Source organism: Typopeltis vanoorti, chromosome 21 (assembly GCF_054136105.1).
Source record: "Typopeltis vanoorti isolate ZY-2024b chromosome 21, IOZ_Tvanoo_1.0, whole genome shotgun sequence".
NCBI classification, from domain to species: Eukaryota; Metazoa; Arthropoda; class Arachnida; order Uropygi; family Thelyphonidae; genus Typopeltis; species Typopeltis vanoorti.
In genome coordinates this window covers 62,445,001-62,461,354 of record NC_143569.1, presented here as the reverse complement: position 1 = coordinate 62,461,354, position 16,354 = coordinate 62,445,001, and the positions used below count along the sequence as shown (strand labels likewise).

Here is a 16,354-nt window from a genome sequence, read left to right as displayed (position 1 = left end):
TCCAAGCCAACTAGCTGTGGGTTGGAATCGCACTGGGTCGTGGATGTTTCTGAATGTCTTTAGGTGGGTGATGATTTTCACTGCCTAAGTGAAGCCAGTAAGTGGCAAAAAAGTTTCGAGTTTGGTCTCTGGAGCAGCTGAGTGTGAAGAAGAATACTTCTTGTTTATTAGTGTACAAGAGGTTTGTTCGGTTAGGATGACATCCGAAGCGACTACAGCTATCACAAAAAGTGATACCACAAAAATTGTGTCTAGTAATGTGAGTATTCTCCGCATAGTTGGCCTGTTTTGTAAGCGCGCTAGAGATCTTGAAAAGTCTCAAGGAATCTCGAAATGTCTCAAGATTTCAACTCAGTGCTATGACATGACATTGCTGTCTATTGAAAAATACCTGCAATAACATGCTTTAGATTCAAGGAGACAGAAGCAACTAAAACTGGCTTTTGTTTTACTGTTCAATTATGTTGCTGCTGAGCAACATAATTGAATAAACATAATCAGGATTGCTTTTGACTGCTGAGCATGTGTAGCAAAATTAAAATGTAAATTTAAAATATGTAGAATTTCAAAATGCGTAGAATATAGCAGTCAGTTAACACATTCGTTCAAAAATAAGTAATTTGAGTACAGCTGGAGAAACTAATAATTCAACGTGATGAGTGTTACCCGTGCACATTTGCATTCTTATTACCTGAATGCATTATTTGCCTTTTGAGTGTTAGTGTAATAATATGGGACCTGTCTTATCATTTCTATTTTTATTTACATTTACTGTTAATATCTCAATATTGTTTATCTTTATTAGTCTTATATCTTAGTTATATCTTATCACGCAATATTCCTATTTTTGGCAATGGTTTTCATGACAAAATTTACTCATAAATCACTATTAATCATTGTTGTTCCGCTATTAGATCCGAAATAGTGTTTTTTGGATCAGTACATTGCAATAAGATTGAATGGAACAACTATTTTGTATCAACAATAACAACAAGTTTAATTTCTGATCAAATAATTACACATATCACTTGAAATCACAAGATTCATTAATGAAAATTAATAATTCTTAGTTTTTCTCAATCACTCAAATTGGTTTCTATTAAATTCTCTCGCACTTACTTAGTTAGACCTTCAACAAGCATACTGTATTACATATATCAGCAAGTTATACCTATAACATGAAATCGTTAGTTGTGTTTGACATTCCTAATTTAGCATCAATCAAAATACAACATACATGTTTACAAATATATCTCTCATAAACCCATTCCTTTCAAACACTTAATCATAATCTAGGCAATTATTTTTTATACAATCCACCTCATTGAGTTTCAAACATTCCAATGATATGATAGCAGGAACATACTCTATCATAAAATTAAATCATAAGTACACATATAATCAATCAAAGAAATTTCAAATATTTTCTCCAAGGGAAATTAGCTGCGCTCATGCTTCACTCATTTGCGATTTCACACATTTACGAGAAATATTAACACTCTAAATACTATCTCCTTAAACTAGACAATTTAACAGTGCGATAGGGAATTCTTTCTTAATTCACAAACAATAAATGAATATATAGACTCAAATGGGTCTCTTCCTATCTTGTATGTGTCTTCTGTCCTTCTTTCCTTATTCTGGCGCTTGAGTGGGGTTTCTCTCCTCCGTTCCATGTTTTAGAATTGTCCTCGAAGCGACACCGGGCACCAATGAATAGTCGTAGCAGCAGTAGGAGGTGGGATATAGGGTAGGCGTTCCGGCGTTTTGAACTGCCCGGCGAAGGATTTCTGCATATTCCTGGTTGCACTTATTCGACTACAGGACCTTTTCTGCAAGATTTCTCCTTAACTATCGCCTCCGAATATCTTCGGCTGTGACTGGAACGACATCGGTGGACGGGTATTTCCACCCTCCCCCCCTTCCGGGACTTACACCTCGGGTCCTCGATCTCTCGTGGATGGATCACTCAGGATGAAGAAAAGGAAGCCCTTCACATCTCCGAATGAACCCTTTTAAACACCAGAGTCCTGCACCTTGGGTTAAGTTTTTGGAACCCCTAGTGTCCCCGTGCGAGTCTTGCTAGTAGTTTGAAGAACCCTGTATAATGTTTCTCGAAAAAATTCGCCGACAATCTTACTTCCTCCCATTACTGCCTTAATCTTGCCTACCGGCCTTCCTTTTTGATTTGCACGCACCCTTTCAATATTGACCTTGAAGGTCACCTGGGATGGGTCTTGCAACCAATCTTGAAAAGACATGCCGAATTTCGAGCGATGCTCTTGGTTTCAATACTTCTATATCCCCTCTTAATTAATGAGCGAGTTAATTCCCTTTGGGATTATTTTGCTCTTTATACAGATATCTTTACATAGAGAAATAAAATATACGTTTTTACAAGAAAATTTAGGTGAATTCCTACTGTAAAAATTCGATGTTTTTAGATAATATATTTTGTCAACATGGAATTTTACATTAGAAAGTAGTTGAGTTTGTCGCAAGTTTCTTTTAACATTTACCTTTAAAATATTTGACACATGCACACAGAAGCAAATACAGAGAGAGAGAGAGAGAGAAAGAGAGATTTTGATAGTTGCTTACCTGAGATTTGTCATGTTTCTGAATGACTTCGATGGCTTTATTGGTAAATAAAGAAGTGGCATAATTTCCATCTTCGTGTACCTGTTCCTCCCCGTCGTGAAGGTCACGTCCCCAGAATATCTAGAAATATATAAAAGGGAAGAAATATACAGAAAATGATATAAATCTGTTACTATTTCTTTAATAAATAGCAAAGTAACTATGGCTGTACTTGCCCTTCTGCATTGCCATCCAATTGCAATTTGAAAAAGTTCTGGTTTTGTAACGTACGAAAATCGAGATCAACTGATTTAAAACTACAATTCAAAATAAAGGAATCATATCTGAAAATAATATTTGATAAATCTTAATTATGTAATATAAAAAGGTGATGTGAGAAAATCCCTGTTTGCTCACGTGTGTGAGAGAGTCATTTGGGTACGACCTACTATAAGTTGTGACTGCTGCAACATATTGTGAATCTGAGAAAATGTTCGACTTTATCGCTGGTGACTTTAATTAGTGCTTTTGTTTTCTGAACAAAGATTTCTCATGATGTTTATTGCGCGAGGAGAAAAATCACCATCTAAATAATAAGTTCTCCTTTTGAATATTGTAAGGTTATATGAGTATGCGCTCATATGCTATACTGATTTCAAATACATATTCTATTTAGTTATTGCTATTATGCATGTCTAATTAATTGAGACAATCTTAGTGGACGTTTCATGTAATGTATTCCCACAATAGACCTCAGAATTAGAGAAAAGAATTGATGGAAAGGAAAAGGAAGAGCTTTTAAGGACTTGATCAAAATTCATGGGTACATCACTGAGATCGAAGATCACATATAAATTGAATTTCAACGATAGAATGTTGAACACTCAGGCAGGAGGACTGTTTTTTCCAAGCATAGAAAATACTAATAATGGCGGCACTTCATTTGATCTGGATATATACAATGATATCATGAAAATGTTGAAAATTGAAGATGGTTGTTATGAAGCATATGCATGTTGGGTCTAGAAAATTCCACTGAAGAACGTAAGTTACTAAGAAAAATATTTATTTTTTATTTTTATTTTTATTATTTATTTTATTTATTTATTTATTTTGAATTTGTTTTTGCAATAAATGTGAGAAGATAAAATGATCGGCATTGGTGATGTAAAGTGAATATTTTAGCAAGATTAAGAAGTGTTTGGGATTTTAGTTGTTTAGATGGAGGCAATGAAGACGTGGGATCCGTATATTAAATGTTAACTGTCTGTTCTCTGGTCAGTTTTTCCTAGTTAGCAGGAAGAAAATCCTTTTCATTACCGTATGAACGGAAGTCTGAAATTTAATAAAAATTCAAGGTTAAAGAACTACGAAGTGGCAGCACTTGTCTGACATCTGTTCAGTGGATGTCTCTCAAAATTAGTGAAAAACTTGGATAGGCTATTTCTGATTGGCAACTGGTGGAGATTGAACTGCCCTTCAGTCTGCAAAAGTTAGATAGGGCTAAACGGACTCGTCTATCCCCCCCCTAGTAGGGGAATAAAAGCGGATTTATTTTATTTTTACTTTTAATTCGATAAGCAACCGTCTCAACTCTTGACTGTTTTCAGAAATTGAATTTATTTTCTGTCGTAGAGAAGATAACAAGAACATCACAGACAACTGTGACCATCTTTCCTAAGTAGTTCCTAACAGGTGTTATGTGAATATCGTGTGCATGCTATGATCGAGTTTTCCGTGTTGCAAAATAAAAAAAAATTCGTTTTTAATCAAGAAGAAAATCTCTATTTATCTTTTTTTATGCAAATCCCCTTAGAAGTCTGTAAAGAGCACATTAACGTGATAGGTGGAATAAAGATAGACTAACTCGAAAAACAACTGAAAAAAAATTTCCTTTCCCTAGTTGGTGTTGGATTCTGAATGATGAGAAATTAAAGTTATTGATATTTCTTTAAGAATCCAACATAATCCTCCATATCATAAACAAGACTTGTAAATATTGTTTATTGTTTGTCTCTTGCTTAAACTGTGTTGCTCATATAATTGCCCTGAATTTTGTTTATTACTAAATGAAGACGTGATCTTAACTATAAATTTTTATTTTTATTTTTCATTACTGTATGATATGATAGGTATAATTTTATGTATTGCTTCTGTTTATGTTTTGTTTTGGCTGTTGTCATGGAGACAGAGTTAAAATAAGATAGTGCAAGCTTAGAACGTAAGCATTGGTATTCGACGGGAGAAAGAATTAATATGAGCTGAAGTGTGAGAACTGATTTTAGCGGGAAGAAGAGTGGAGGTATATAAGCGGAAAGCGAAAGTATACGAGGGGATCATAAATGAATAGTAACAAACTCACTCCAGCATCTCTTCAGATAGTTGCTTGGAATGCAAATGGCCTCAAAATCAAAATTCTGGAACTCCGAGACTTCACATATAGATATCAACCAGATGTTATATTTATCAGTGAAACTCATTTAAGACCCTCAGACAATCCTACAATAAGGGGTTATAGCTTATACAGAAATGGCAGATTACTCTACAGAGGCGGCGGCACTGCCATCTTCATTAAAAACTACATTAAGCACCACTCTGTGAGCAACCCTTTAACAACTAACCTTGAGATCACTGGCGTGGAAGTAGCCACCAGCTCCACTGGCAAACTGAAAATCTACTCAGCTTACAACCCTCCCAAAAATCTCTACTACACTCTGACCTAAATGTCATCTTATTCGTCAGAGAGCCGACCATTATAGCCGGGGATCTGAACTTCAAGCACCCTACACGGAATTGCTCAACCACCAACAAGAATGGTTGCATCATTTCCAATTACTTAGGATCAAGCAATGCTGTTGTGGCAGGCCCCACCGAACCAACTCATCTCAGTACGTTTGGCACTACTGACATCCTGGATATAGCTATCCTGCACGATATCAAACTTCAGTACAGTATCATATCTATGGATGAACTATCATCCGATCACAATCCAATTCTATTACAGCTGAGAAAACAAGAATACCTATGTCCTCCTTCTCACTCCTACATGGCATGGGAAAGACTACTACCAACAGTACTGAAGGATTATATTGGACCTGCTCCTCACATACGCACAAAAGAAGAAGTAGAAACTGCAGTTAAAAATCTCACACAAGAAATTAATTCTGCTATAAAGGTAGCTTCATCCTACAAATCTGCCCGCAAGCCAGATCGTTTGCCTGAAGACATCATGAACTTGATGAGAGACAAAAACAGAGCTAGGAAAAGATTCCATAAGACGTGTGCACCACAAGATAAAACAAATCTAAACAGATTAAATGGGACAGTAAGAGATGCACTCAAAGTTCATAGAGACCAAGTATGGGATGAAAAGTTATCCTCCATTTCACCTACTGATCACTCCATCTGGGGACTACTTAAAAATATCAAAAACAAAGACAGATCCCTTCCCCCAATATTCTCTGACCAGGGCCTTGATCACACAGATGTAGACAAAGCAGAAGTTATAGCATACAATTTAGAGGAGCAATGCAGGCCTTCGTATGGAAATCTTGACTTTGACCACACATATATAAGATTCACAGCAGGGTTAGACATTCACTCAAACTTCCTATCACTAGCACTGACCATATTGCATCAACATAACCTGCTGAGATATATGATATTATTAAAAAATTAAAGAACAAAAAAGCTCCTAGTCCAGACGGTATTACTAATCGGGTGATCAAACTTCTGCTCCGAAGAGCAGTAGTGCACCTGACCAGTATAATTAATGCAATTTTAAGATTTCACTATTTTTCTTCCACCTAGAAATTAGCTGACGTACTTCCTATACAAAAGCCAGGCAAAGACACACACCTACCGCAAAATTATCGTTAAATAATTCTCATCTCCAATCTGGGTAAGGTTGCAGAGGTCATCCTCTCACGACTCCAAGCCTCAGTAAATGGCCTAAACATCCTCCCTAAAGAACAGTTTGGTTTTCGGCAACACCACAGTACTAGTCAGCAAATCCACAGAATTGTCGAATACATCACCACCAGCTACAACTGGCGCCAGTGCACAGGAGCTGTCTTCCTAGACTTATCCAAAGCATTTGACAAAATCTGGCATTTTGGACTCCTGCACAAACTTATCTCAGCCGGTACCTCACTAAAACTGGTTAATTTAATCCATTCATATCTTCAGAATAGATCAATGCAAGTAAAAATCGACGGTTCTACATCCTCCCAGCGCCACATCTTTGCTGGAATGCCGCAGGGATCTCTACAGGCTCCATTGCCGTTTTCTGTATACAATGTCAGACATCCCGCACAATCCGATGACTTCCATTTTGGCTGTATGCGGACGATACCGCAATACTAACCAGATCTCGCAGACCCCATTTCATTACCAGAAAGCTTCCAGAAAACATTCTAAAGCTGGAGGGTTGGTTCTCTAAGTGGAGATTGGAAGTTAACCCCCAGAAAAGCTCCGCCATTCTTTTGTCAAAAAGGCCAATGTCTCCTGAAGGAGATGTGTTACTATTCAATACTAAAATTCCCTGGGAGACAGAAACAAATTACCTGGGTGTAATTCTCGACAAAAAGCTATCTTTCAATCAGCACACCAAGTCTGCGTGCACAAAGGCGTCTAAAGCCATAGCTCAGATCTATCCGCTAATTAATAGAAACAGCAAGCTCAGCAACAGAATCAAATTGCAACTATACCAGATGACGATTCGTCCTATAATCACCTATGCCTCTCCATCCTGGAGCCACACCTCTAATACTAACATTATCAAGATACAAAGAGTACAGAACAAGTGATTGAGAATGATTCTGAAAGCTCCGTGGTATGTTAGAAACAATCAACTTCATAGAGATGCAAATATTCCCTATATTTTCTCTTTTCTACAATCCTTAGCATCCAAGTTTTTCCTAAAGACGTCCACACACGCCAACGATTTGTTTCAGCAAGCTGCAGCATACGATCCAACAGACATATTCAAATATAGAAGACCAAAAGTTATATTAGCATCCCATAGTGATGCATAATCTCCATGCCCATTCAGGGCGATCAAACTGCTCATAAATTTTACCCTCACTGTAACCGCAACAGATAGCGGGGAATATGAAAAGCATCTTGCTTCACCCCTAAAGATATAAATGTCAATTGTCAATACGAAGGGGAAAACACTCACTACAGCACAAAGAAGAGGAAGGAGGGAGCACTCAGAATAGTACAGGGTAGACGAGGAGAAAACTTAGAGGCAGCACAGAGTAAAGTAAGGGGCTGCAGTATCAGGAATTTGTAGTGCTGTAATTAGATTATGAAGGGACCGGGAAATGAGTTTATAGGCAGCACGGAGTAAAGTAAGGGGCTGTAGTATCAGGAATTGTAGTGTTGTAATTTGATTAATAAAGGACTGGGAAATGAATAGGCAATTCAGAATAATTCTACTGAGTTCTAAAATTACTACGTATTCCAAAGTCGTTTTAAAGAAGGATAGTGCAAAGCTGAGTTTATTATATAGAAGTAAATATGAAATAAACCTTTTGCCTTATACAAGTGCGTCAAGACTTGTGAGGCGCAATGAATAATAATTCAGTTATCATTGAGAAGATTTCTTTTGAATGATGTTGCTTCAGAGTGATAAGTAAATATAGTTTTATAGTGTGCCTATAGTGAACAGATGTGAAAGGATTTAACCCGGTAAGAATAGTCCTATTTTATTGTATTTCAGTGTGAAGATATAAGTGTTAGCTCCGTCTGATATATCCTAACATTAACTGTGGTGTTCAACTGAGATTAGCCGAAGTTAGAAGCTTGAAAGTGTCCCCCTCCCTCGAAGTGAGAACTACCTCATAACTAAAATTAAGTGTTTGCTGACTAAGTGATAAATTAGAGAGTACAACTGTTAAAATATTTGCTGAGAGATTCTGTAATATTGAACTGTGTGAACGATTTTAATTATTAGGAAAACTATAGATTTAATAACTGAATGTCTAATGTCAAAATCTATGAGAATGTTGTGACCAGTTGAACTAAGTTATTTTCATTATCTTGTTTTCAGAGTTAATCTTATGTACTTGTCATATAACACTGCATTAAATGTTTTGTTAATTTGATTACAATTTTGTGTGTGTCTCTGATTCTCCTTCATTGCACCGTTCATAAAGATATCAGACCTTGCGGAAGTCTTGAATGTTAATTTTAAACTCGGCCTGTATAAGTAATGAGATTGCTAAATTGAAGATTGATTCTTGATTCTACTACTTTGCATAGGCTAATCTGAATATAGGGTAGCGCAATATAAATATAAATTTCTCTATATTTTGATTACTAATCAACCAACAATTAATTAATATAATTAAGAACAACGTTCCAACAAGATGGCGGATTCAAAGCCAGGATGGACGACACAACATTGGTGACTGGAATGCAACTTTGAGCACTTGAGATGATTTAAGCCTTAGGCCTTATGGATATGCTAGTCCAAATTATAGAGATAACCCACTGGTTTGTGGTTAGTCTATTAAAATCTCAAATAACACATTTCATCTAAATCTGTCTAACCAGTGCAGAGTTTTACATGCGCGAATATAGACTGAAAGAAATCTAATATTAAAATATTTGAACTTGTGCAAAAGGCATCTAATAATAACAACCATCAGACACGAAAAACCAATTGATGTTGCCACAATAAAATAACAAATGAGCGGTTTATTCAGTGCACAGAATCGAAACTACATCCAACAGTCTGTCCACATTCACACTTGATTAGCTTTATTTTATGCCATTTTGGATATATATTACTCTACAAAATTCACTAAGGTACCGTTTATACTCTTGCGTTACTATAACTTTATGTCGCTTATCGGAGAATATCTACAATATTTTGTATAACATATGCATGGTATATTCAGCTGTTTCAAATACTTTTGGAAATATAGTGTATAGATGACTTTACTCAAGTTTAGGGGGGAGGAAAACAAAAGATACTCTACTTACAGGAAAAGGAGAATCTTCTTCGCTCATATTAATATAATGAGTATGATCATAGAAATCTCCCTCAGCAGCCCAGAAACCATAAAAGCTATCAAAGCCTCGGGATGTTGGTAAGAATTCTTTCTTGTAAAAGCCCAGATGCCACTGAAAAAAAAGCCAGTTGAGGTTATCATTATGCAGTAGTTTTTATAGTACAGATATAAAAAATATTTATTTTTAAATTTGATTTAATTATAAATCGAAGTTTATTTGAAATGATACAACTTTATAAGTTACTTTACAGTAACATGGTTACAATAGTCTGAAGTTACAAATTATAATTATAATTCGATAATGTAGAGCTTAACCTTTCGAGCTACTTTTTATGAACAGAAGTAACTTAATCACAAAATATAATTAATGGTTTGTACACACAAATATATGGAAAAATTGAAGAAATTAAAATATACAGTGATTACTTTTTTGTCTCTGAACTTATAAATCGTTTCGTTCCAGTTAATATTTTATAAAGAGATAAGAAGCTTTTGTGTTATGGACCACCCTAAATCAGAACGTGTCTTTTGTCTTTTTTTATCCTTTAAAATTTTTAATATTTTATTATATTTCAATTTTAGATTTCATAAAACTTATAATGTATTTGCTAATCGTATTACATCATTCATTACCGGATATTTTCTCATCTTTTATCAAAAAAAAAAAAATCAGTTATCGCCTTTTTATTCCAGTATAGGGAGTATATGAGGTCGCTTTAGCCCTACCTAATTTTTGGAGACCGAGTGGGCAGTTCAAGTTCCACTGGTAGCCAATCAAAGATAGCTGGCCCAAGGCTATCACTAAGTTAATCGCCACGCAGTGAAGAGACAGCTAACAAGTGCCGCCATCTCGTGGTTCTTAACCCTAACACAATATTCTTAATGTCTGAAAATAGTGTGGGTTAGACGTCGATTTTCTTGAGTTTACGAAATGAAAAACCCCAGTTTTAGGGAGAAAACAGCATTCCCGCGCCAGAGATCGAATAACTCGGCAACCGGTCGATCAAAAGGCTTAGAAAATGTTCCATTAGTCAGCGACTAGACTTTAAAAATTATATTATTTGTTCATATTTGTTTTAAGTTTTAAAATTCAGTGGAGCTTCATCTTGTTATACTGCATATCACTAATATCATGTACTTTTTCATCACCATCCGCATTCTCCACTCCAAATTTCAAAGATCGTTATTGCTTAAAATACAGCCTGAGGTAGGTAATATATCTGCATGATCACTTCATTAAATTTTTAGTTTATTTTGAATTAAAAAATACAGTTGCAGTCAAAAGATGCATTCTGATATGATGCTTCATAACTTAAACGTTTTGCTTACCTCTTTATAATTTGATCATTTCAATTTTTCATCTATTATCAATTTAAAATTGTTTGATAGCTTTTCTAAGAAATAATTCTACTTATAGTTTACTTAAAATGGTTTAAAATATTTTCTTAAATGATAAATAGGTAGGATATACATTTAAATATTCCGTCTAATAGAATTGCAGCTATATTAATAACTATAATTTAACCACCCTGTCTCAACTTGGGGAAAGCGATCTCTGGGAGATTGTCAGTTGTGCAGAATTTTCTGTGAAGAAGGGGTAAAGTGTAGAATTACAAAGCTGGTGATAATGACAAGCTGAGAAGAAAAATATTTTCTTCTTTTCGTAGATTTTAGATCCAAGGATCAGTGCGGTACTTACCAAATTTCTAAATCAACTTGTAATATAAACAAAAAAAAACCTACATTAAATACTTTGCTGATCAATTTATTGATAAGTTACACTTTGATGTTCTTCATTCCCAGTTTCATGTGGGTTCATTCGAATGAACCGACAACTCTGTTGTCGGTTCAAATCTAACTGTGTTATGGTTGTTTTGGGGATATTTTTAGGCAAGAGATGAATTTCATCATCTAGTGTGAGCTCATCATCCTGTTTTCCGGAAGCGTATGGTGGCTTGAAAAAGAAAAAAAAAATATATTAAAACGCCAATCTTGAGACCAACTTTGGTGTCTAGATTGGAGTCTTCGGATTATCCAACCCCCAGACCATGGAAGGATTATCTAATAGTATAAATAGCTATGTGCAATACTATTTGAGTGACTGACATAAAAATACGAAACTAAATAGAAATATTTGTGCTTTTTTCACAGGAAAATTAAATTCCCGAAATTACTCATTTATCTCCTTTAAAGTACGATTTCTCCCTCCAAAGAAAATGTTGGAATATATCGTGACGTCTTGAAATATTTTTTACTTCAGGATGTTTTTCAGTCTGGAAAAGATGAAAACTTGATGGGGAACCAAATCTAGAAAATCCAGATCGTAGAGCACCAAGAATGAATATTGTGCTAGTGTAAAATTTGATGGACATTGGGAGCATGGTAGCATGGCGGCACGGTCATTCGTGGCATGGTACAGAAACAGAGCCGGTCCGAGAATATTTGATGACCCTAGGCAAAGAAAATTTAGGCGCCCTTATACATTGTTTCTCTATATATATTTTGTCATACTCACACAAGCACACGCACACCTACACATGTGGATATTTATAAAAATAATATCATTATGAACATTAAAAATAAATATTTTATTAATGTTATTTATTTTCCAGAAGGAGGACAAATCTCTACACTTGAGGTTAAGTATACAAAGAGCAGGGGAATGAAGAAATAGAGAAAGGCGAAAATAATGTGGGATCATCAGCGAGAACCAGGACGGCTTGACTTATTTCAGTTTTTTATTATTAATTAGGATTTTATTAATTTTTTTCGAAGGTTGTAATTTTTCCCCGAACTATGTAGAAAAATCTGACGCCCCGAAATCTTAACACCCCTAGGCGATTGCCGAAGTTCGGCTAATGATAAAACCGACCCTGTACGGAAACCAAATATTGGAACACTGTTTCTGAGACCATTTTTGAAGGCACTGCATCTCAAGCACGGGATCTTTGAAAAGGAAATTCTTGAAGCATCGAACCCTCTGTGTCAAAGAATACGATTGCATTACCTCTACATTTGTACAATCTAAGAGAGGACGATACTTCGTCCATTGTGAACACATTTGTGTGGCCATCTTACAAGCATGCAGATGATGCTTTCAATCATCCTACAGAATGTAAACAGTTTCTCCACAAATGATTCTGTGTGGAATATTCTGGATCAACTTTCGACTGCTATAATATTCATCGAACATTGTTCATGATTTTGATATCCTAATTAGACCTTCCTTTTTTTTAGAACAACAGTTTTAAAAAAGTCATGAAAGAATGGAGCATATCTATACACTAAAACATTCTAAGAAATAGAATTTCTTACGATCTCCATCACTTACTGTAATTTCATCTATAAAATATAAGAATTTGAACAGAGAGAGAGAGAGAGAGAGAGAGAGAGAGAGAGAGAGAGAGAGAGAGAGAGAGAGTACAACTTACTTTACCAAAACCATGTGTTTTGTATCCTCGCGACTTCAGGTATTGAGGAAGAAGTTTCTCTGTTAGTGGTAGTCCAGAAGCTTCACTTGCCTCTAGTACCGATGTCTGCATTCCTGTAATGAAATTAAAAACACTGCAGCACTGTGTTCTGATTGTGTTGGAATTAATTAATTAAAGAGCTGGTGGTAAATGTTTTTAAGCTTTATTTTTTGAGTGCATAGAAAAACGGAAATTTCCGGGTCCGAAGGTAAGCAAGATTACATAAGTACTTAGAAGTTGCCACAAATATGGAGACCTTTTCTAGACGCATTTATTTGCATGCAATAACAAAAGTTGTGTCCGTATATAACCGTATATAGTATATAATTGTGTCCGTATAAAAAAAAAAAGCTGAAACTTCACACAGGAACAAAGAGATAAATTTTTCATAAACATTTCTTACGGTAATGCCATGCACGAAAGGAGTAACCTATACTACGTTAGTACCATAGATGGGTATATTTGGTAACTGCTAATGTGTCAAAGGCAATGTCAACTTGAGAAATACCCTTTACATCTCTTTTATGCATATTAGCCCAAATTAGCTTTTGTGTGCTCAAACTAGCTTCTGTGTTTTGACGATTTCAAAAATTCTCGAAGATTTTCTGAATTTAAAGCCAACACCACAAAGGGAGGGGAAATGAGCGTGTACAACGCTTTCTAATTAAAAAAAATTTAAAAAAAAGGAGGAACTCTCAATCAGTTTTTGGCACTTGCAAATAGGAAGTAGTTTTTTCATTGTTTTAACCCTGGAACTCAAAAAAATCGACTGCATAGGTAACATTATTTCAGAGAATAATATATTGTGGAGAAACACTAAATGATAGTAGTCTATAATCTCCTTCCCAGATACATTGTGATTATTATTATTATTATTATTATTATTATTATTATTATTATTATTATTATTAAATAATTATTATTATTACATGGCACCTCGTTGAGTCTAATGACTCAACAGAGTCCTTAATAAGTCCTTGGCCAGCGATCACTGATAGAGATTGACCGGCCATCAATCAATCTTCAAAGAAGAAATAAAGTTAGCCGAAGCTAAAACGGCAACAGTATTATAAACACTATTGAAAATTGATCTCCTATAATACAAAGCGATATGAGAAAAATCAAACTGTTAAGAACACATAGTCCATAATATAATATAACTATAGAATTTTCAGTCATAAACCTGAAGAAACCCATTTGATTGTTTTCATTAAAATTACGACAGAGAGCGCAGAGTCCAATATATTATGTGTGTTGGTTGTGTTATTCGACTAGTTCACCTGTTTTGGAGAGATGAAAAACTCGAGTTTCTGAGGGAGAAAATCTAACCCCCTCTTATAAGACCAGAAAACTGACCTTCAGTGAAATAATAATAATAATAATAATAATTTTTTCCAATTTTAGTTTTCATATTCTAAAAACTAAAATTCTGTTTGAGCAATGAGATGGAAGCTGTCGATTTCGAAGCCTAAAACACATCTCATGCTAGTTCATAATATTAGAAACATTATTAATTAAAATAAAGTGCATTTAATTAAAAAGATGGATGGCAAATAGGATTTTGCGGATTTAAAAGTACGAAAAGATAAATTCAGTCGATACATATTACTACGAATTTTAATTTGCAAATTTCATAAAAATTGGTCAAACAGTTGAAATGTGGCAAATGGCCAAATTACAATAAAACTGTTCTAATATTATTTGCTATTACTTCAGTATTAGAGATCTAAAATGGCAGCCAATTCCTGCATTATCGTTTGATCAGAATCTCAGAATGTAGATCACGTCGTTTTTATGAGTATGTTAATAAGTCATTTTGGAAACTGTTCATCTAATTTAAATAAGTAAATAAATTAAAAGTAGTAACAAACGACACCAAAAGTTATTCTCTTTTCTTACCTAGTCTTATGGGATACTTTCCTGTCATCAGAGCTCCTCTAGATGGTGAGCAGAGATGAAGGACGTAATAATTATTCAAAATTATTCCATCGCACGCTAATGCGTCAATGTTTGGGGTTGGGTAGGTTCGAGATCCATGAAAGCCTATGTCGTTCCAACCCTGAGAAAGAATTAAAAGATGTATTTTGTTAATACCTTTATGGTTATTGCTTATTGGAATTCATCTAATCTCTTCTTTTTTTTTATATAGATTAACAGTTGTTTGTTTTGATATCGAAATATCCATCGAGTTCATGACTGACGTTCATCTCTCGACAGAGGACAATTACAGTATATAAATCCCGCTTGGAGTATTGTAGTTTTAGCATTCTGTCCAGGTGTTTATCCAGTTTATTTATACTCAAGTTTTTTTTTATTTGATAGTAATATAATTGTACAAAAAATCATGCTGTCGTGGAATTCTTGGAAAGAATGCCCATTGACCTCACAGCACACTGAAAAGATCTTTGTTCGAATCTCGTTTAGAACTAGAACATTTGAAGAACATGAAAATAACATTTGATCTGGGTTCGAATTCAGAGCGAGAAGAATGTTTATAAGAACTTTTCAGATGATGATAAGTTAGTCAACCTCATGGAAAGGTGCAAAGTTTCTCTTTTGAATGCGCGTTTTTTCTATCCTGCAAAAAAATGTTTTTCTTAGGTTTGGGCACGTGATGAGATGTTTTACAGATCATTCCTAAGCCGTGTGTTTCCTGTTATACTCAAATTTTTTGAATACTTGTTTTAAAAAGAAAAATGTTCGAATTAAACAAAATCAAAAGCATATACTCTACCAAGAAATGCAACTTTTTTAAATTGTATACAAAATATTATTTTTAATATTTTTTTAAATGTATTTATTTTGTGAATTTAAAAAGGCAATTTTGGTGTTTAGGTTTTAATGGAAACAATTGCTGTACTTAATATTATGAGATGAAACACGGAATATCAGAATTTACAAATATGATTGGCAATTTACTGAAGAAATTTTTATGCTGCAATATTCCTGCAGTTAAACAGTATTATGTAACGGTTTCTTAAATGGATATATAAAATGAAGGATTCAGTTTAAAATGTTAAGGATAATTTCAGCAGTTTTCCTCAAATTAAAAAGGTTCAAGGTTTCTGCGAATGAAGTATCAATGTCTCTTTTATTACGTTTTAATAAATAAATGAATTTAAGAAATAAATGAAGATACTTTAGTATCTGAAGCAGGAGGATTTATAAATAATATAATATAAACAATATTTTAAATCATAAAGAAGAGCAAAACGATCTTAGCTCACTAACGATATAATATATTACATGTTTAGAATCTTACGTAGATTTGGGTCACATAAA

General features: G+C 34.6%; 1 protein-coding gene across 1 annotated transcript in view; it reads right to left on the bottom strand.

Moving 5' to 3' along the window:
• The window catches only part of LOC150094912 (arylsulfatase B-like), a 135,702-nt gene that overhangs the window by 118,749 nt on the left and 599 nt on the right, over nt 1-16,354 (bottom strand). Inside the window, exons 2-5 of the mRNA XM_090411149.1 lie at nt 14,972-15,131; nt 13,034-13,146; nt 9,574-9,714; nt 2,602-2,721 (exon numbers count right to left, since the gene is read on the bottom strand). Of these exons, the coding sequence (XP_090267275.1) occupies nt 2,602-2,721; nt 9,574-9,714; nt 13,034-13,146; nt 14,972-15,131 (534 nt within the window). The remainder of the gene's footprint in view (nt 1-2,601; nt 2,722-9,573; nt 9,715-13,033; nt 13,147-14,971; nt 15,132-16,354) is intronic.